Source organism: Embiotoca jacksoni, unplaced genomic scaffold (assembly GCF_022577435.1).
Source record: "Embiotoca jacksoni isolate LCO1_2020_lvr unplaced genomic scaffold, fEmbJac1.0.p SCAF_2, whole genome shotgun sequence".
Taxonomy (NCBI): domain Eukaryota; kingdom Metazoa; phylum Chordata; class Actinopteri; family Embiotocidae; genus Embiotoca; species Embiotoca jacksoni.
The window spans coordinates 15,358,274-15,381,217 of record NW_027185340.1 but is presented as its reverse complement, the minus strand read 5'-3'; the positions used below and the strand labels follow the sequence as shown (position 1 = coordinate 15,381,217).

The following is a 22,944-nucleotide window of genomic DNA, read 5'->3' as shown; positions in this document are numbered from 1 at the left end:
AGCTGGGATTCACACGTCATTGTCAGGGTGTTTACATTTCTCTGACTTTTGATCAGATTCGTGCCGATCTGAGTGGTTCCTCGAGCAACACTGTGAGGAATGTTTTTGACATGGATACGTCCTTCACCATTTGTTACTTCCAGGCTAGACTCTTTAAAAAGACTGAAGTTGATCCAACATACTGTAGCAAGAGTACTAACAGGATTTAGTAGGAGAGTTCATATTTCTCCATTCTCTTCTCTTCATTGGCCACCTGTAAAATAAAAAATGTTGTTCAAATTTTTTTTCTTCTCTACCAAAGATTAGGCTTAAAACTTTCCTTTTTGACATGACTTAGTTGGGGATGGCTCACTGGACCCTGATATTCTTAAATTATGCTGTCATAGGTTTGGGCGGCTGGGGAGCTCCCATGATGCACTGAGCTATGCATTTTTATTCCATCATTGCATCTCATTATCTGTGTGTCTTCTGTCTCTCATTGTTTTCTTTGTCATTTGTTATCTTTCTCCTCACTCTCTTAGTTTGGTGCTTTTGTTGCAGGTATTCTTGGCTCTGCAGCTGCATGTTTCTGATCTTACTGGCCCCACCAACATGTTCCCTTCTCTATGCTTTTTGTTTCTCTCCCCTCATCCCACCCAGTCAAAGCAGATGGCCGCCAACCTCTTTGGTTCGTTTTTTCCTTCTAGCTGTTTCTCATGTGGGAATCGTTGAATTGTTGGGTTCCTCTTTATTATGTTGAAAGGACTTGATGTGATTTATGAATAAAATAACATTAAATTGAGTTGAATTGAATTGAATTGAATTGAGTTGAATTGAATTGAATTGAATTGAATTGAATTGAATTGAATTGAATTGAATTGAATTGAATTGAATTGAATTGAATTGAATTGAATTGAATTGAATTGAACTGAATTGAATTGAATTCTAATTCAATCTAGATGCTTGATAAAATCTGTATTTTAGTGGCCTTTGTGCATCAGTTGGAAAATGGGAAAAAATATAAATGTGAAATATAACAAATGTCCTGGAATCAAACACGGATATCTTAAAACAGATTTTATAGGTATTTCAACAGGCTTATTTCTTATAATAAAATATTTCATTTCAATCATGTTTTTTGCTTTAAACTCCTCATGGTTGGAACCATTTGAATAACAAATAGGGCTATATGAGATTAATCAATTCATATAAATACTATTCAAATCAAATTTAATCACATTGTTATGCTATATCATAAACTAATGTATATTTGCCGGTAATATCCAACCAGCTGAATAAAAGGATTAAAATGATCTAAATATCCATGTGATTGGAAAAGTGTTTGGTTTTTTTTTTGCCCCTAAATGCCAGAAGTAAACCAATTTGAATGATAATACAACTGACAAAAGGTGTGTAGACACTGTGGTAACATATTACGGAAAGAAAGGAATATATGTTCAGAATTTACAGTCCAAACCGGGCCATAAAGGCTGAACACAGTCCACTGCCTCAAAAATCATAAGGAGTAGAAAAATATGAGAGGACACGATAACGCCAGTGAGCATCAGAAGCCATGGTTTTAAAGTTACGACCTCATTAGCCTCAGATTGAGGCCATATAACCCTAAACCCACACAGAAGGTTAGGAGGGATGAAATGTTCTTGTTTTCTCATGTGCACTGAGGCGCATTTCTCAAGGTAAATATTCTTTTTCCAACATGAAATAGGTCTTTGTTGTTTGCCGAGAGGTAAAGAGGCGGAAAAGTGAGGAGGATCTGAACTGGTTTCCATGTCAAACACTTCAATTCACCATAGAAACTCAGATCTTAACGCGGAAACTTTATTAAACTGTGATGGTGGATTGATAAGGGCCGAATTTCTATCGGCCTCTTTTTATTGTGGGCACCAGGCGGGCTGACAGAGGTAAATTGCTCTTTTAATTAAAGCAATGCACCAGGGGAAATTGCTGTCTGAATATTGTCTCAGAGATGGGGGCCAGTGACAGTTGCCTGGAAACTTCAATCTGTCCACCCGCATTTATTCCAGATCACAGTTATGAGATAAAGTTTAATAAAAATCTTTTCCTCCGCCACCAAGCAAATGAAATCCAACCCTTTCTGAACAACTGAACACAATGAGACGGGACTGCGGAGGAAACCTCATGTTCAACATGTATCTCCCAGGTTCGTCATTTGGTCCCGTTAAGAACTACAGAAAGTGCCTTTTATGATTTAATTTTTTTGGAGGTTTTGCTGAGTGTCGGTGTCCTGCAGGCGATGATGCTCCGTCTCCGGGGCAGAGCATTGTTCAGCCTTTTCAATCTGAAAGCCCGTCTGCTCTTTTGTCGGAAATCGGAAATCCTTTTTCCTGGACGCGTTTCCTGGCTTCTCGCGGAGGAGACCGCAGCGACGACATGCTTCACGCATTAGACTCTGACTGGACCAGGATGCAATTAGGATTTTAATCTATTATAGTTTTGGTTGACATTTGGGAATTTTAAACATTTTGACTCGTGTGCACTGGTCAATTTTACAGCGTTTATCTATTAGAGTATTTTAGAACAGCTATTCTCTGGAGGATTTTACCCCCTCTGATTACAGATTTAAAGAAATGTGCCTCCAAATTTGATTTTACGCATTCATCTCAGAACTCTTTCTCGGTAGAAGAGATTCTAGAAAAATCTCGACAGAGCTGATTTTTTTTCTTCTTCTTTTCCCACAAAGCAAGATTATAATGTTTTGAAGTATATATTTTATCTATGAAATAGATAAAAAGCCTCCACCTGTTGTAGAAACCCTCCTGTAATAATTTGAAGCGAAAGATGGACACCTGATGCTGACAGTGTGTCTGTTTTGATTTCAGATCCAACAGATCATCTGTTGAAAGAAACCAAAGGAACATCTTGGGGTCCAATAAATACAGGCGTACAAAAAGGTAAGAGAATGAACTCAGCAGCGGTCCATCCAGACATATCATAAAATCACTGTGGTGCGCAGATCTTTATTATTATACATTATATCTATATCTTATTTTCACTTTAATCCAAGCACGATATAAAAACAAGAATTAGATATTATTCTTTTAAAGATAATAAAATAGGTGTTATTTTTTTTTGAACCCGTATTAAGATGCCTCTCAAAAACCTGCAGTGTAATAGGTCGACAAATCAACAAATAGCCTATCCTTATTATTATAGCAGGATTACATTGCATGTATGGCTCATTTAATTTAATTTTTCGGACAGATCTAATTGGTACAGACCTAAAGAAAGAAAGAAATTAAACTTAAACCATGTAGCTACATTAAAATACGATTGGCTAAAATAAAATTACAGCTGGGCTGTAAAATCCATCAGGCATTTCTTACGGATTGTATTACATGATGCTATTCAGCGGGCTGATCCAAAACCACGCGCGAAGAGGAAAATAAAGCCGTTTATAACGTTAAAACAAGAACAAGAACAAAACAAAATTGTAAATATCTGACACGTGTTTAACTTGTAAATAAATATGTCATATAGACTTACACCCCCACCCCCTGCCCACCCTGACCCTGTCCAGGATAAAGCGGGTATAGGTAATCGATGGATGGATGGACTTGAACCCATTAACACTTACGTTATCCTATATTTTAAATAGGCTATATTTTGAAAATGTGAAGAATAACGTAACATAAAGTAATTAGGCTATAGTACAAGACAATATTAATCCACTTAAAATGCATTGAGAAGCACACAGAATTGTCAATGACATCTGATTTTCTTGAAATAAAAAATGGTACCATTTTACGTCCAAAATGTCTCTCTGTATCTTTTTTTTATTATTATTATTATTTGTAGGAATTCAGCTATCAGATTTATTTTGCCAATTTTATCAACCAATTAAAAAAAATACAATTTACAATATCAGCTAATCTTTGATTAAAAAAAAAAGAAAAAAAAAAAGATAAAAAATACTGAGTAGATCAAATGAATCGTTTTGTAAAATATGAATCATGTAAGCTATAGCCTACTGAATGACATTATGATCATTTTTGTTGGTTCTTGCTTTGCAGGTAAGAAAAAAAAAAAAAAGTAGGCTATTTTCCTTTCTTGCTCCTGAATTAATGTTTTTTTAACCGTGGACCAATTATTTATTTTCCCGCCACTCAGGGAGTGGGCAGATTCAGCTGTGGCAGTTCCTGCTGGAGCTCCTCTCCGACAGCACCAACATGTCCTGCATCGCCTGGGAGGGAACCAACGGAGAGTTCAAGCTCATCGACCCGGACGAGGTGGCCCGGCGCTGGGGGGAGCGCAAAAGCAAACCCAACATGAACTACGACAAGCTGAGCCGAGCGCTGCGCTACTACTACGACAAAAACATCATGACCAAAGTCCACGGCAAGAGATACGCCTACAAGTTTGATTTCCACGGCCTGGCGCAGGTGTGCCAGCCGTCCACTACGGAGCAGGCCATCTACAAGTTTCAGGGGAACTTCTCCCCGATTCCCTTCTCCGGGATATCCAAACTGAACCTGGTGGCTCCCGGCGTGGGGCCCTCGGGGTTCTCCTACTGGCCGGGATCTCCTCCGGCGGCTCTGTATCACAGCCACAACCTCCAGCCTTCGGGGCCCTTTGGCACCGTGTCGCCGCCCCACATCAGCTGTGTCAACAACATCAGCAGCCTGAGCAACATCAATAACCATTACAACTGACTCACTGCGTATTTTAGACAAACGGGGAAAAATCCAGACACCACAGTGACACAACGATGAACGAGGGGAGATGACGAAGAGCACGGGGAGTTCGGTTTTTAGTGGCGAAAGCGAAAATATGGTTTAAATCTGGCTCGATTTGGTTCAAACTTTTACGTTTTTAAACGACACGCAAGAACTGTTGTACAGCACGTAGTTGATTTTAAACTTAAATCATGACCGGAAGTCACAGATGCTACTGAAACTTTACTCCAAGCAGGATGAGTAAAAACGTGTTATTCGACAGAAAAAAAAAAAATCTTTTTTTAATAGGTCATCTTTTCACGGGGAAATAATTAAATAATCCAGAGGCCCGACTGTAAAACTACGCACGATGGTTTGAATTTAGATGCGTATTATTTCAAGTATTAAAATAATTACATTTAATCTATAAACATCTCAAATATGGAATTTCCGTCTGTCAGGCACAATCTGTGAAATTAAATCAGGAATCTATGATCGTTTCCGTGAAGGGGAGCAGTTTTTGAAATAAAGAAAATATGAAAAATTGTTATTTAAAAAAAACAAAAAAAACACGATAGACGGATTATCAGGTTGTATCCAGTTCGACTCATTTCCTGTCTCCCATGCCTTTAAGGTATATTTATTTCACATACATGTTTGTTTGCAGCAAGACCTTGGGAACAAAGTGCCACATTATTATTGGACCACTGGCGCCATCTCGTGGCTCTGGATTGGAACATTACTCGCTGGACTTCATTGATATCTGGAGTAAATGACCTCCCTTCAAAGGAGTCATCTTAAATATATATTGTCACTTTAATCAATGTTTGATGGAGATGAGATTAGACACAGTGTCCACACGAGAAAATCAAATGTGACCCAATAAAAAGCAATACAAGTGAAACCAGTGAAGAGTTGTATTTTGTGAAACGGGCTCTAACATGAATAACAACTGAATTCATGAACTTCTCTGTAAATACTGTAGGGTAGAGAAAGGCTTTTTAGCCATTTTAAATTGAATTAGATTCAGATTCATTCACACGGCTTCATACTGTGGTTAAAACACCCGTATCAATGAAAATCAAATGAAGTCAATAAAATGAATAAAGTTATGAATACATCTTTTTGTCAGGTTGAATTTTGTGTCCTTCCGCTTTGTGTTGGTCCAGTAAGTTACCATCCATGCGTTGTCAGTGTTGTTGTTGTTGTTTTCTCTCCGTGTGTATTTTTTCATTTGGATTTGTATTCATGATGTTGATGCGGTCTTTGAATGATATAAATAAAGTAATTATGACAATGATAGAAAAACAAGAAACCACGGACGTGCTCACTCTCAGTGAACAGCACTACACAGAGTTGGCATGTGATTCCGGCATCAGCTGAGGCACGCAGGTATGATTTGAAAAATATATATATTACAGTTTTTCCAGCAACAAATCTATGCTAGATATTTAGCCTCTTAAGTGCCTGTCAATGCTGCTGTAAAATCTTAGATAAATCCTTTTAATCAAAATTAAGTCACATCGGCACAGCATTTGGATGTCAAAGGGCCAATCTCGGCTCCTAATAGGTCTCTATGGACCAACAGGATGAATCACTAAGACTCTCAGTTAAGAAAAGAAGTTAGTGCAACTGCAAAAAAAAAAAAAAATCAATCCAAAAAAAAAAAAATCATTTCGCTTAAAAATACTTTAATATCGACATAGTTTCAGTTCATTGTTGCCTACTTGTTAAATACACTTAAAAGTCTGCTAAATACATGTTTATTTTTGTTTTAACGAATAAACTCACTTTTAAACATCATCAATGAGACTGACCCATCATACAATAAAGCTACAGTACAGTTGTACAAGTAGCAGCATCACATTTGCTTTATTTAATGGGCATTTAATTAATAATCACTTCTTGTAATGATGTAAATGCACCTGTTATGGTGTAGTTTGCTGCTGCTGCTGCTACTGCACTGGATGCAGAGTAAAGTGGTGTCAAAGCGTGACAGTAAATCCTGTCAGCCATGCGGGGGCACCATAACTCTTCCAACACCAGAGCACAGTTTACATAACAAGGTGATAACAGAGCTGGTCTAATATGGAACAGCATTTGCAAATAGCAGATTAACCCTAAATGCCATTTGACGAAAGTGCAGGTCTGCAGAAATTGAAGTACATCTGGATTGGAGCACCATCAGACATGGAAAGACAGACGTTTTATCCCTATTACTAAAAAAATAAATGCCTTTAGATGTATAATAGTTGGTCATTTAATAAGATGAGTTTTTTTTAGAATGTGTATTTTTCTGTTGTAATGATCAGCTTGCAGAATTATCAGTCAACAATAATCCAGACAGAGTCGATATAGCAAACACGTAGAAAGGAAGTAAAGTATATGTGACGGAGAGAGAGCTCTCATTCACAACAACAGTGTGTGTGTCCTGCATATCAATAGAAAAGACATGGGGTCACTATTGACTATTGAATCCCTCTCGCTCACTTGCCTGGGTCCTTTAAAGAAAGCCTTTTGAGACTATGCACACAGACAGACGCGCACATACACACACACACACACACACACACACACACACACACACACACACACACACACACACACACACACACACACACACAGAGGGAAAAAGAGGTGTGCGTCCCTGATGTGTGGTTTCACCGACTGGAGAAGAAGTGTCCTCTTATAAAAACACAGCAGAAACTCCACAGGGATGAAGTCACTTCCACAGCATCGCCATCGTCACTGTCTTTGCTGCCAACTGCTGTGCCACTAATCTGCAGCGCCCATTGTTGCTGATCCTCATCCTCTCTCTTCTTGCATAACAAACTAGGTGGGTGTTTTCCTGCAAGCCACAGGATTAACAGTGTGAATGCAGGACACCAAGGAGCGAGAGGAAAACACATGGAGGAGGAAGGAGGCGGTGGAGGAGGAGAGGGAAAGAAAAAAAATAAATCGTAGTACTCTGAGCACTGAGTAAGATCTGGGTTTGTTCTCAGTCGTTTGGACAGTCTCCATTGTTTGAATATGAATTCAAACAGAGACTCGTGTGCAGGCTGTCAGTCTCAAACCCGCCTTCAGGACTAAATACTAAGGATCATATTTTAAAAAAAAAGTTGATATGGTCATTTTTTAGAAAAAACTCTGAAAACTGCTTGTTAAATGTTAAAATGTGGTCCTCAAACCTAAAAGTACTTAAGCATGAAGGTTGTTGAAGGTAGAAACGTGCATTCACTTATGCCTGGCTGCGCAGACTGGGGCTCCAACCCAGACTCACAACAATGCTTGAAATAGACACGCCGGTCCACTCGGGCAAAACGTGAAATAGCCACGCTTTGGGCTTTCTCGGCGGGAAAGTTTTGAAGCACAAAGCGTGGCTATTTCAAGTTTTGATGTAGAGGATACCCGGTTAGTGGCGTACTGCTTCAGTTTTCTTCACTATGCTAACCGTCTTGGAACTCGGCTCGTGTCAGCGTTTGCAAAGCCACTGAAGGGTGGACCAATCAGTGGGCATTGTCGGTGGTTAACCGAATGCAGTGCTAATATTTTTCAACTCTCGTTGAACGTAAAAAAAAAAAAAAATAGCCTAACGTTTACCTTTCAGCTCAGAATAAACGTTCAGCGCCTCGTCAAGCTGCTGCCGTTCATTAAAACCATTTAAAAAAATATGCTGTGCTCGGGGGGAAAAAAAACCCGTTACGGTGGGCAAGGGCCGTAGATAGTTGCAGCGGTGGCAGAGTCTTAAAGGATAGCAGTTTGCTGCAGGCAGGTTTTCTTAAAACCCCCTCGTTTGATTACAGTTGCTCCAAATTTTGTTCTATTCTGACAGGTATCCATGAGTCACATATCCTGTGACCAATTAGGTCTCTCTGTGCTTTACACAGAGTTAGTCAGCGGGCCTGGTGTTGCTTTCTGAAAAGCGTTGCAGTCGGTGAGTCATTCTTCCAGCTCGAGAAAGTGGTAATGAAGACTGAGCTAATTTAGAGCCACACACCTACGAGGTGCTGAAATAGACTTGAGAAGAAGAAGCTGAGAAAATCAGAGCAAGTCAAAGAGGTGAGGGGAAGAGAAACATGAGAGGTAGAAGAGAACAGGATATAACGATTTAGACCAATGCACTATATATTGGTCCTCTTTTATCGGAGACACCCACATGTCTGGACACTGACCTTGATTCTGTGAGATAAGAGCACAGAGGCAACCCCGGATATGCTGTAATGTTGTGTGTATTTATTCATCCCCCATGTTTCCAATAAAACATGTTCAATGAACAACTAATATCAGGGCATAAACTCAGTGGAGACACAGTTTCCATGTCAGTTGACCATTTCTGTTAAAGTGATGTGTTAAGTTGAGCATTTTATTTGGCATAGCAGTGGACTAATAATAATAATAATATTAATAATAATAATAATAATAATTTCCCAACCTCAGTACTTTTCTAGAGCTTTTCAGAGTTACAGGACTGTATTTCAGGCAGTTTGGAGGAATAGGAAATCAAATTTAGCAATTGGGTCCAAATAGTGAGAAATAACCCTAAAGCCCGAGCAAAAGAAGCCAGCAATGGTTTGCTTGAAATGTTAATTCATCAATTTTGATAATGGACTGGCACATGTAAACTTCAAAACCTGGGGTCGGATTTTGTCTGTTACATAAATCTGAATGGATGAATAATCATGCAGATTGATGCAGTGTGAAGTGATTCACCGATAAAGAAGAGAAAATAACAATGAATACTGTGTAGGTGTGTGATGAATGAAGGAATTTGTATTGTATAACGACTTTAAATATATATATATATAAAAAAGTGTCATACGAACACAACATTACATCATTACGTAACACGACTTTAAGGTAAATGAATCATCCCTCAATATACTGAACTACGAAGTGTATTAAGACTCTTTGGCCCACTTTCTCTCCCCTGCTCGACCTTACCCCGCCATGTAATGGTGGCGGCCAAGTGCCCCTCGTTGCAATTTAACGCTGGAGTAATCTAGTTGAAGAGATTAGCGAAAGGGGTTATGTAGCGAGAGGACAGCAAAATAGACATAATCCCTGTTGGGTGTGGCCTCAATTGGTCCAGATTTGGTCTTTTTTTTTTCAACCCGGCTCAAGACGATGAATGTCGGGTCAAAGAGAATCCCAGTTCAAAAGAGATGGAAGTAAAAAAAAAAAAAAGTTATATAAATAGGGACTGTGTATTCAGGCTAGTAAAGATGTTGTGTTAACTGAGTGAGAAGGCAATTTTGTTGTGCTGTTTTTTTTTTTTCCACCAGTGGAAGCATTACAGTATAGTGTCTCCAAATACAATCTTACTGAAATGAAAGTACATTGTTTTTTTTATTGACAGTTTCATTTAGTATATGTTCAGCAGTAAAGTGTCCCAAGTGACTCATATATCGTTATATCATCAAATACGTTTTACTACTTTATGTACAGTTAGGTAGTTCAGTGGTCCCCCACCTTAGGGCCAATAGGGGAAAGGACAGAAAAAAGACATTTCTGCTATACAAATTTTTATCTATTTTCTATTTTAAATCTCTGTTATGGAGATCCTTAAATAAAACTACAGCCAAAGAAAAAAAACTTGTCTGTAATGTGGGTCACAAGCTAAAAAGATTCAAAACCACTCATTTAATCTTTAAAACACATTGTTCTACACAATCTTAGCATCCTAATACAATCATACTTTTATGTAATATCCTAAACATAATTGCAGCAAGTAACTAAAGCTGTCAGATAAATATAGCGGACTGAAAAGCTCACATTTTCCCTCTGAAATGTTTAGGGAATACAACTATGACACGGCATAAACAGCAAAAAGGAAGTACAAGTACTACAAAATGAAAAGTAACCGAAGAAATTGAGTTTTGCATTGCATCATATAGCAAACACTGCAATCAAGAAACTGTCATGGAGACCAACTGAAAACTGAGGACGAGTCAAGCAGAGAGGTAAACGCAGCAGCACCAAAGCAGAGGCCACTCAAAAAAAACAAAAAAAAAACGAGAGTGGCAGAATGTGGAGGAGTCAGAGACATGCCTGCACCCACAGACATCCAACCAACACCGAGTGCATGTCTTCTATTGATTGCTGCAGTGTGTACTGTTGTGCAGTGGTTCAACCCACGCTCGCCTCACTTTGCCCGGCTCCCATTCACTCACCTACCCGTTACTATAGAGACACAGCGGAGAAGAATGCAGAAAGCAGGCTGGCAGACAGATATGCAGGAGACCTGGTTTGAATCTTAATAACAAAGAGAGGGCTCACAATACAGCGCTGGTGAAACCCGTTACATAATGCTGCTGCAGGATTCTGCCATGAAGACATCCTGTTAAGAGTTGGGACAAAAAGAAATATATGCAATATGTCATTCACCCCCACACCCCCCCCCCCCCCCCTCGGCTCACATGAAAGTCTAAAACTGCGTGAATGTAAGATTAGCTTTTTAAAACCATAGCAAGAAGCTGCCGATGCTGTCCATCAAGTAATATTTCACGGAGGTTTTACTGATATGTCTGTTATTCAACCAAAAATGACAATTTTCACTCAAAACAGTCTTTATAGTTTCACGTTGTTAACATTTGAAGTTTCACCTTTAAAATGCTTGTTTTAAATCATTCAGATTAATGCAACAAAGGTTTGATGGTATCCTTTATCACCACACTGACATAGCTAAATGAAATGGAAACCTGTTTGCCTCTAATCTCTAATCCTTTTTTGTGCGTCTCCCCCCCCCTCTCTTCCTCCCCCACCACGTTTTATTTTAATCTCTTTTCCCTCTCTCTATACCTCTAACTACCCCTCATAATATTTCACTCCTGCACCTTTTCTGCCCTGATGTCTTTTCTCTCCTCCTGTCTGCCTGTCTCTATGTTTTTTTTTTTTGGTTCTGTAAATAGAAACTGTATGTCCCTGTAGGAGAAGAGAAGAGAGAGGAGTGAGAGAGTCACAGACAGTTCTGAGACTGCAGCAGATTCTGACCAATCACATGTAGGAGCACTCCGGCCCACGTGGCTTATTCATAAAACCAGGAGGAAATCCTTATCAATTCAGCTCCATTCCATCACAGTAAATCATCGATGTGCCCCTGATCTCAACTGAAGGAAGCTTCGGAAACCTCATAATCCATCACATTTTAGGCAATTTAAGTATAGCACTTAAATTATATACATTCTTTTTTGTTTTTAGCAGATCTAAAAAAAAAAGAAGTCTTTTCATAAATATATTGCGAGACCGGCGCGGCAGATGACTCCATAAACACTCCACAATAGTGAAGGTTTTACAATTTACCTTCCCACTGTCTAGCTGACTGTGTTCCCATTTCACTGTGGCCCCAATTACAATACCCAAGACACCGAGATAGGTTTCCAAAAATATCTCTTATATGTGTCAGCAGGCTTTACTCTCCTCAGTCTCGAAAACGGATATCAACTGCAGAACATTCCAGGACGTAATAGGTGCAGTTTTGTTACAGATTTAAATGTATAGTCATACGCCTATACACCCATCACCCTCAGTTTGCACCTCCATATCATAATAACTCTTATCAGATGAGTTCCAGTTTCTTGGCAACAAATGAAGTGTCCCGAGTTTCAGCCTCCCATGGTAACATCCTAAACACATCCAGGGAAGTATATTTGTCATGGACTTATTTCTATTGCATAACCGTGTCTCAAGGGTTCCCATGCAAATCAAGGATTAGTGGGTTGTGCTGTGGATAAGAGGCTGTCCGAGTTAATTACCAACACTCCCAACAAACTGCAAGCTTTGTACAAACGTGGACTTCCAAGCATGTGCGCGCACGTTGGGATACACCGCATCGAGCTGTTCACACAAACATTACCACAAAGTGTCAAAGGAACAAAACAATGGGAGACAAGACGACAGATCCTACATAAGTTTGGATTTATTTCAATATGGTCACAATAAACAGTTACTGTACTGACCTTTTATTAACATGTAGAGAGTGAATGCAACTGTGGTAAAACACCACAGAAAACACACCTAAATATCACTTTCCATAGATGACATATAGGAAAAATGAGCTGTACAAAAGATTGAAGTCACAGACGATCATCCTAAAACGAGAACTGGCGACGGTAACTGCAAACTTAACGGCAAACACTCCAGCGCCTGAAGGGAAACACTGGTACATTATCATTATCTTATGCCACTGTGCAAAACACCGAAGGTTTGTTCACAGCTGTGCAAAAATAGCAGCATTATAATTCACTTCCCAAGCAATGAATTCACAACACGACATCACGACGATCACTCAGACGGACCATAGTAATGTATAGTCAGGTTCGCCCTGCAGGTTTGGTTTCAGAGTTGGAGTCGAATCACTTTTAGCTTATAGAAACAGCAATGACACATGTCTGAATGATGTCGCTTAATAGTGAGATCTTTACATGTTATATTTATATTTTGAAAAAAATCCTGAATTGACTGAAAGTGAACTGAAAGCCAGCAAACTGAGGCCCACATCACATTTACAGAACAGGGCGAAAATATTTGACCGTGAAGCTCTATTTGTTTTGCTCGAACTACATCGCATACAGCCAACTTAAAAACAGGCAGGGGAAAATAAAATAAAATAAAATAAAATAAAATAAGGAGCAAATTTAAAGTCTGGGATATTTACATGTAAACCATATAGTTTCAGGCCATGTCTATTGTTGGCACATGAGATTTAAAAAAAAAAATCTCTTGAAAAATGACATTCCATTCAGTCTCTCCTTGACCCCTGCAGTGTGTTGCGAAGCAATACATCAGAGGGGCCTGTATGTATTTAATAATCTTGCTGCGTGGCCATCTATGGGCCCATTTAGTGCAATTTATCACATTCCAGTGTGTGTGTGTGTGTGTGTGTGTGTGTGTGTGGGGGGGGGGAATCCTCTCTTAATTTCACATTTCTGCCCCTTGATCACACATTCAAATTGAACCAACAGCCTACTTACAGTTTCATTACTACAGAATCACATCGTCGGTGTAAAATGAGACAGATTTGGTGGTTTTCATTACACAAGAGGAGCTGAAAACATTTATAGACTGTACTATCCAGGTATTAAAATAGCCATTCATGCAGCATGGTGTTTGTTGTTTTTAAATGCATGGTGGGGCCTTTTAACATGTAGTCAGGCTTTACACTTCTGTTGCCCATAGAGACATATCTACAGTTATACCAAGCAGAGTGTTTGTGTCCCCTTTAAAAGAAACCTCTGGTATCTGTTGCCTGTTCAGCTTAACTATCAGCTGACTGAGATGTTTAAAAAAGCAACATACTACCTGTACTTACAAGGCTTAGGCTTATACGTGCTGAAAGCGTACTGGGCTGATTCTGGGTCCTCTTAAGCCACTATTGGCTCTACTCTAGAAAAGTGACTCAAACAGGAGGAGATATGGCTGGACAGGTCAGCACCTCGGACAGCTCCACCTCTCCACTCGACTGAACGGATCTATTCTGGTCCTGCCAGGAACCTCACCTCACGGAGTCTGAATGTGGGCTAAGCATCGATGAATCGGGTGTCACTTAAAATGATATTTGTACCACGAAGTCAGTCCCCTCGTCACTTAAGGGACAAGACATACAAATAAAAATGAAAAAAAAAAAAAAAAAAAAAAAAAAAAAAAAAAAAAAAAAAAAAAGAGGACAAGATACCATTGGCATGCATTTTATGAATTCTCCTACAGTGTAGCCTAAACACCTTAATGAAGTAGTGTAACATCATGAGACCTATTCAGCCCAGACGTGAGAAGCCTTCAACGTCTCCATTTCAAAACCACCCGGATGTGATTTCGCACTCGTCTTTTACATTCATCTTTTAAATATATATATATACCACAGTCTGGTTCGTTTCCATGTCAGCGGTCCAGGTTGGACTCGACGGCATCGCGTTGGTTTTTGAGGTCCTGGAAGACCTCGGTGAAAAAGTGCGGGTCTGAATTCAGCTGAAGCATTTTGGCACTCAGCCTGTTGATGACCCGGAGCGACGTCTCCCAGAAAACGTCCTTGTTCGAGTCGTTCATGAAGGGCTTCAGCGGGTAGGAGATCTCGTTGCCCATGTAGGAGTAGGCGAGGTAGAGGCAGGTCTGAAAGGTGCCCTGCAGCTCGGCCGGACTGTCGATGCGGTCCGCTATCGTGTCTTCGCACAGCAGGTACACGAACACCACGTTAGCCGGCGTGATGAAGCCCTGGTCCTGCCAGCCCTGGAGCAAAAGAGTCCGGTCAATGTTTCGGAACCAGAGGATCACCTCTCCGCTGTTTAACTCTTTCAGTTTGTAACACCTGCGGCACAAAAAGTCCCCCAAACAGCGCAGTAGTTCCCCAGTCGAAGCCTGGATAACTATCCGCCTGGGTGACAGCAGAGACAAGCTGCTGGGCTGCTTCTGCACCGACGAGAGCCGGCCGTTTTGGACGACAGGCTCCTTGTTTTGCGTGGGGACCGTAGGGACCGTGGGGACCGGAACCGGGATGGGCGCTTTGAGTTTCTTCTCCTCGGGTTGTTGCGTCTTCCTGGTGTTTACGCTGTTGAGCTGAGCCACCTGGCTGGACGGAAGCTCGCGGACGGGCTGCGGGTTCACCTTCTTGGCACTCTTCTTGGCCGAATTGGCCACCAGCTTCTTCCACGAGAGAGACACGAACATCGAGTGCCGCTTGAGGCTCTTGTCGTTTTTGATCCCTTCTCCTGCGATCTCGACGTCCATAATAGACGCCTTCTTTGTCACGGGGGAGATGGAGAGGACGGTTCCCATGTCTGCAAAGGGGATGCGGTGGTTTTGGATGCTGCTGCAACTTCAACGCAGGATCTTCTGCAGAGTGAGAGGCGGTGAACAACAGTCACGACGACGATTGAAACTCCATTTACTCGTTTATTTACCCCGTCTGGTCGCTGCTTTGGAGGGAGCTGCGCGAAGGTGGTGCTCTTCTTCACGGTGAAATTATATTCCAACAGATGCTCTCTGCGTGCCTCGGCACGGAGACGCTGCGACACAATCCCGTATGCCTGGAACCTAAACGAAGATTACTCGCTATGCGTAAAGCCTGGGTTTAGACGAACCAGCAAGTGCAGCAGCTGATTGACAGCCGAGCCGGCCAATGAGAAAACCAATCAATGATCCAATCACCGGGGGCGGGGGGGTTCGGTGTCGATTGCCATTGATAGAAGGCGACACGCGCCGCTTTGGTTAGTCCAGGTATTTTGAAAAGCAGTGCTATTTTTAAATCGGACTATTTCCTTCTGACTTTGTCGGGAAAAACAAGCTTACACTGACTATTCACTGGCCTCACCACACTACCATTAACTTAGCATCTCTCTTTTTTTTTTTTTCCGATCAATGGAAGTCTAACAGATCCATCTGTGCAGTGCAAGTCCAAGTACATAAATTGATCATTTATGTCTGTTGAGAAATGCGGAGTATTTAATATCAGGTCTATTTAAAACAGTCGAAAACGAAACAGAAGCTTCATATGCAGATGACTGCTGTAGGGTGACTACTTGAAAAGCTTCAGTATTCAATTTGAATGCCATATTTTACCTAATTATGTAAGATTTTGTAAAAATTTAGAAAGATTACATTACCTAGACTTATTATTTGACTCTACAATAGAGAGATCTTTTTTTTAATTTTTTTTTTTTTTTAATTTTTTTTTTTTTATGTTCATCAGCGCTGCCCTTTCTCCCGGTTACAAAATGGAGCTGTTGCTATTAGACACTAGACTGCAGACCAGAGGATCTAACATGTTTTCACTGACCAACATAGCAGCCCTGGTTCAAACTCAAGAGCTTTAAGACAGATTTTGTACTTAAAGTTACTTGTCTGACTGGATATAGCGGCCACGCAGTGCATGTGCCGATAAGGCCCTGCTGCACAAATAAAGACATTATAAAGGTGAAAGGTTTGTTGAGTCAAGCAAGAGTTAGCGAACTGTATTTGTTAGCTGGTTTCAAAATATTTCAAACCACACGAGCGCTTCATTTTTTCCCAAATAGTTCATACAAGAATGTTCTGCGAAGGGGAAATAAATCTGTGCCAACTCTCTCTGGGTAAACTAAGCTGTGCATAGTTGTGTCTTGCTTCTTTCCAGACACTTGAGTAATGTCTTATACAATAAAAACATCACCTGAATTTGTTTACTTGGACAGGTAACAAAAACTCACATTAACCAAAGAGACAATGGGCTTCCAGCTCCACTTTAAATAGTTTCGGGGGGGGGGGGGGGGGGGGGGCTGAAGCTGGCTTAAAAAGCTTTTGTTATTATTCATACTTAAGTAAGTGTTAACGTAAATGTTTTCAAGTACTACTGATTTGCGGCAGGAGGAGCCAGCTTTAATCCAACACTTAGCCAAGACACTGTATTGCATGTCTCAGAATCCAAATGGGTCCTTCAGGTGATCCACTTATCCTCAGCAGAACTGGCGCCACTCCATTGAGTTACATGACTACCATCTGATTGCAAAGGGAACAGATGCAAATAGCATTGAAAGTCTAATGCAACGAAGTGGTCAGAAAGGTCTTTGCCATTCAGCTGAATTGTAAGCTGTTCACAACTGGAAACTTGTCTTATGTGAATCAACCTTAGGTGTCTCATAAGTTTTCCACATACATATACCCCATGACTGTAATGGTCTGTATATTAAATAACATGTCAGTCCACACTGAGTTTGATTCACGACGTGCATTGTTTTTATCCAGTCGCTTTTTATAACCTTTCGATTTTCGCTGCTTTTTGTTCACACCCACTAGTATTCCTGGAGTTTGACTGCATTCCTGGTATTGTCCACTTGTATTTGATTTGCTGTCCGTTTGGATAGTGAGAAACTGTGATAATAGAGTGATGCAGTGTCGTCAACAAAGTGCAAATGTGTGCAGTTCAGCAGGATACGCCTAACAAATAGTCAATGTGAACTACAATCCTGCAAGAATGAATCTACAAAGTATTGTTGAAAGGTAAAAAATGATCCAGCCTGTCCAAATTTGTAACAAACACTACATTTGGATCAGGGTCAGACGATATATACGTATTACGAGGTATAGTCGCAAAGGGAACAAATATGGGGAGAGTGAATTAGCCTAATGCAAACCATTTTCATTTCAGATTCCTGGAATATACTGTGATATGGAGCCAATGCACACTCAGAACCACTTTAAAATCCTCAGGATGTGTCCTAATCAAACCAAAAGAGAAAAAGATAACACTCATAAAAGAAATAGGAGTCATATCAGTACTCTTGGTGCCAAATTGCCTCAGACAATTTGCATTTCCTTATGTCAGACGGTTCTGTTCAAAACATGCGACACTGAAAATGCCTATATCACCTTCATGTCATAAAAAGTTCTCAGGTCATTGAGATTAATAACTTAAGGTGCAATCCAATGTTAAGTCATTTTACCACACCAGATGTGTTGTTCTTTGTTGTTTAGTGGAAGGTAGAAGAGGTCAGAAGAAATCATCTAACTTTACATTTACTATTTCCCTCCACTTATAATGTCGTCAGTTACATATCATCATCATCGCCAGCAGCATTGCGTAATAATCATATCATAACTGATATTCATGGCGTTTGGATGTTAATAATTAGCTGATTTGATCATATATTAAGACTTTTTGTTTTCTCTGCAGAACTTAAACCTCACAGGCATGCTCACGGAGATGCACACATATCAACTCAGCAACCAAGAAATGAAAATAAAATAAAATGTACTTTGCATTACATCCTTGGAGTCTGCCTCATCCATCCAGGCACTCATCAAAATCATGTCAGCCAACAACCTCACAGCTGACGATCAAACACAACACTGCACGACAGTTGATGGAAAAAAAGATTTGTCTCTTCCTCTTGTTTGCATTGTGGCTCCAAAAAGTCTCTTTTGTTATCTCTCTCTTATTTGCAAGTGATTCCTTTTTGTTTTACTTTCCGCATCTAATTGACGACTCACCTGTGTCCTTATAGTGTGACCTACACCCAAACTCAGTATTACTGTCAACTGTTTGTCACACTGTCTGTAAAAGCTGCCCTACGGGGGAGATCTGGGAGCAATGCTGGACACCTCTCTTTGAGGTTGCATGTATTTGCTCCTTCTTGCAAGAATAAATGTCCGATATGTTTGATTTTGAACCAAGCATCTATGAGTAATTTTTCTAACAACGGTCTTCATCAAATAAACCGACGGTTACACCTGTTGAAATTGCCAACCGAACAACTACAACAAAATAAAAGAAAGAAATGCAATTCGGGCCAAAGTTAGCAAGTTAAGATAAAAGACATGAATGTCCCCAAACTGTAAAATGCTACCCGTTTCACACAAACTCTTTTGATCACGCCAACGTTTGAGCCAACACATCATGAATCAGATGCTGATCAAAAGAAACTCTTTCATCACATATCAAACAAAATGCGACAGGATGTGACAGGGGAATAATCTCAATGTATTAGACATGAATCATTAAGTTTTTCTGGCTCTATTACACAGTATATATATTATATATATATCAAAGGGAAAAAATAACATCTAAGAATCACAGGGCAGAGGAAAAGGTTGGATCCTGAGGACACTTTTAGAAACATCTTATTGTATATCTTAAATTTTGCAAATGCATGTATGCCTTATGGTAAATAATTGCATAAAAGTGCATTTCAGTGGCTAAAATGAGTTTCGAATATAATGCAATCGACTGTGCTATTATAAGTTTTGAATGTTGCTTTAACTGATGTTTTTGGGAAACTTGGGGACAGGAGAACACACCGTACCTGAAAATGTATGAAGTTCGTATTGAAGGCTTGTTAACAAAACAGTTGGATATTTAAACATCCAGCAAACGGAGAAGGGCAAACTAGAAGGCAGTCAGAGAGCACAGACCTCCACAAAGCCAACAGATGCATGTCTGCAACTGCAACCACTGCCTGGATACATTTCTAAAAGTACAATAATGTCAAAATACGCAGCTACCTGCGAAACCGCTGTCCGTTGAATGCACCACGACTTCTTGGTGTATTAAGTTTGACATAAGAATCCCAAAAGAATTACTACCCATGATTATGACATGGAGCCGTCTTATTTCTTGACTAGCCGATGTTTTGACTTGGACTATTTAACTGTATTCTACCACCATCTGATGGATTTATCAATTAAATTGAACAAAATTGTATTATTGAGCGCCACATTACTAGTCAAGTTATCTTAGGACACTTGTTAAGGTCAAGACCTTATGACAGCCTACAGGAGAAACCCATCAGTTCAACAATGGTGAAAGTGGGGAGGTAAAAATAAATTTTGTCGGGAAGAAATTTCAGACAGGACCAGACTCGGAGGTGGTTAGCCATCTGCCTCGACCGGGTTTAAGAGCTGTGCCTTTTTCATGCTTTCACCCAGCTGGCCTGGCTTTGGCTTCCCAGTGTTATGCCAAGTTCTGTTTGCCTTCCAAGAATTGCAGGCATGGTCAGGATCTGGCAAAGTACAGGCCAACTGTTTAAAAACGATGTCATCTCTTTTGCCAGGTTCGTCAAATTTTGATAAATGATCTAGAATTTTGAAATTGACCAAGGTCCTCCATTAATCGTAATATTTACGCGGTAATATTTGTTAATATAATAGCATTGTCAATGTGTTTCTAAGCAGAATTTAAGAATTTGAAAATGAATGTGAGGGTGTAAAATTCCCTCTGTTGTCACTGATTAAATAAAGTATGTTCAGATAAAACCATTTAATCCCTATCAGACGTAGATATTTAATGTAATTTGACAGTAAACCTCATCCTCGTTGCCGTGAAAACTCAATGTATTACAAATTACGAACCGCTACTACACAAGGAAGCAGAAGGGGAAACTAAACATCCGACACTGAGCTGGAGAGACGGAAACACGGGGACGGACGCCATTTCTAACTGCTAAGTTAAAACTTGGAAATAAATGCTGCAAGACCAGGCGGTCTTGAGTCGAGCGTGTGTGTGTGTGTGTGTTTCAAACAGCTTTCAAATCGAAATCAGCTTGCTGTACATGGAGACTTAACAGGGGTGAGTTAAGATTTAAGATAAAATAAACTTTGTGAAGCTCTTCAACAACAGGAAGTGACGCAATACGCTTACCGTGACGTCAGACGTAAACAGATTAGGAGGCCAAATCCCTTTTAATTTGATGGGGGACTTCCTTGGCCTTTGGCTGCATTCTTGCTCCAAAATGTCATGAAAGGCCTCGTTTGCAGGCCTAGTTATCTGTAACCCTACCGACAAACTGATAAACAAACAGAAACAAACTGCACCCCAAATCATAACGGCCTCGGCCTTTTAGAAACAGCTAATCTAATAAACCACTATCTGTAGTGGTGCAAAAAAGAAAAGATAGGCCTACAAAGAACTACAGATGTGGAGTTGTTTTCTGCTCCAGATGTTCACTCAGATTATTCATATTATGATGATGGGGAACATCTGATGTATATATTCACCAGAGAGAAAGAACAATGCTGCCAACGTGTGAGAAAACAATAGACTATCAGTATGAACATTCAGCACAATGTCAACATTTTTAAAATGCGTTTTTCATACAAAATACTGGTGAGCATTTGGTCACTGTAAACTTCACAAAACCATTATTTTCGAACATATCAAAAGCAAAACCTCCCCTAATTTTATTTGTTCCACTGTTACAGTCTATATGCCATACCATTTTAATACTATTTAAAACCCACAATATGAACTGCTGAATTTAGAAAAAGCAAAGAATCATCAAAATTCAGCTGCTGTGATAATACTCTAGATTTTGCAGTCAGATATTTCAAAGGAGGACAGTTCAACAGGTTCTTTCTTTTCATTGTCTGTGGTAAGTTTGCCTCCCGGTGGTGTTTATGTGCAACTGTAGCGCCTACAGCAACTTCCACCGACTTCTGCATTATCCAAGTTCCATGTTTAAGCATTTAGCCTGACCTGACCATAAGACTGAATACATTTTACCATCTGACGTTTATTTTAAGCAATACACTCCTTAACTTCTCATAGCCACAAAAACATAGTGAAAGTATGGTGAGGCACAAAGTTACAATACATTTTTAGAACTAGCGGTATTAGGTCCAATTTCACCAATAATACCAGCTTGATTGACTTTAAAAGTTTATCTGATATTTTAGAGCTTCATTTTGGTCAAAAAAATAAATAAATGTTGTGATCCCATTTATATTTATTTCAGAAAAACAAACATCAATGTATAAAGTGGATGACACTTTGTCAATATTTGTCATATTGTTTTCTTTTTCAGCAAACAAGTTTTTTTTAGGAAGTTAAAGTTGCAAGGTAGCGGCTGTAGGGGATTTTTGAAAGCATTATTTTGAGAACACAAAATACCTGAAGTTAAATTACATCTAATGAATTCGGCATATTTCAGAATCTTTTTTTTTTTTGTTATCTGATTTATCAATACTGGAAGCAGGGCAGTGCCATCAGTCAGTCAATATGAAACAATGTGTAAATTTGGGGTGGACAAGTGAAAGTTGACCACTGGAGGGCAGTCACATCCAGCTGGCTGTAAATCAACCCGGTCTGTGAGTGGAAATATTTGTCATGAAGGGAGAGTTTTCTGGTGACATTTCCTGTCAGCAGGCGTCTTCACCACCCCATCCTGACATTTCATTAGTGAAACTGTGGAACGACATATCGGGTAGAAGGATTGAAGAGAGGAGGAGTGACGGTTTCTGAGACCGCTGACTAATATTTGCTTTAGTGACAGAATTCTCCCATCAACTAACGGAGGATCTGCCAGCGGAGTGGGAGTGGGCAGGGAGACAGAGGGAATCAGAGAGCGCTGACACGGAAAAAGATACTGCAATGCTTTAAATCCTTTATTATTGTACATATGGCTTAGATATTCTGCACAGGAACAAAACTATACAAATATACATCCGAATATTCATCAGTATGGCAGTGTTTATGTCACTTTGTATAGGCCTACCTGCTCTTTTTACTGACACATAACATAAAGTCAAATCTATTTAAAGCCTGTTACATAAAAGCATAGTGATGATTCATCCACACTGGAGCAATAAAATGTCTTGAAGGCCAAATGTCTCAATGCGATTGAAATATCTCTTTGTTGAAATTGGTATATTTAGCTATTATTATCTACTCCTAGCAGCATGCTTACAGCCCAGTTGCCTAATAAGCTAGACCCCTGCATAAAGCAACACATTTAGAATTTTTTTTTTTTTTTTACAAATGATAAGAAAATAATCATCTGACATATATATAAAAATATACACATTATATATATATATA

At 39.8% G+C, this 22,944-nt stretch overlaps 2 protein-coding genes across 2 annotated transcripts; one reads left to right on the top strand and one right to left on the bottom strand.

Annotated features, from left to right (window-relative positions):
• Positions 1-2,084: 2,084 nt before the first annotated feature.
• On the top strand, positions 2,085-5,962 carry fev (FEV transcription factor, ETS family member). Its single transcript, XM_069154752.1, has 3 exons — positions 2,085-2,161; positions 2,841-2,912; positions 4,129-5,962. Exons 1-3 carry the CDS (start codon positions 2,113-2,115, stop codon positions 4,668-4,670), a joined length of 663 nt encoding a protein of 220 aa, XP_069010853.1. The 5' UTR covers positions 2,085-2,112; the 3' UTR covers positions 4,671-5,962.
• A 6,608-nt stretch (positions 5,963-12,570) lies between these two features.
• On the bottom strand, positions 12,571-15,725 carry cdk5r2b (cyclin dependent kinase 5, regulatory subunit 2b (p39)). The gene has a single exon (XM_069154751.1). It carries the CDS (start codon positions 15,435-15,437, stop codon positions 14,547-14,549), a length of 891 nt encoding a protein of 296 aa, XP_069010852.1. The 5' UTR covers positions 15,438-15,725; the 3' UTR covers positions 12,571-14,546.
• Between the last annotated feature and the right edge of the window lie 7,219 nt (positions 15,726-22,944).

Excerpts from the sequence above, each read along its gene's own strand:
- fev (XM_069154752.1), top strand. The coding sequence starts at position 2,113 with ATGAGACGGGACTGCGGAGGAAACCTCATGTTCAACATGTATCTCCCA. Across the intron at positions 2,162-2,840 it reads GTTCAACATGTATCTCCCAG|ATCCAACAGATCATCTGTTG; the intron begins GTTCGTCATTTG and ends TTTTGATTTCAG. Across the intron at positions 2,913-4,128 it reads AAATACAGGCGTACAAAAAG|GGAGTGGGCAGATTCAGCTG; the intron begins GTAAGAGAATGA and ends CCCGCCACTCAG.
- cdk5r2b (XM_069154751.1), bottom strand. The coding sequence starts at position 15,437 with ATGGGAACCGTCCTCTCCATCTCCCCCGTGACAAAGAAGGCGTCTATT.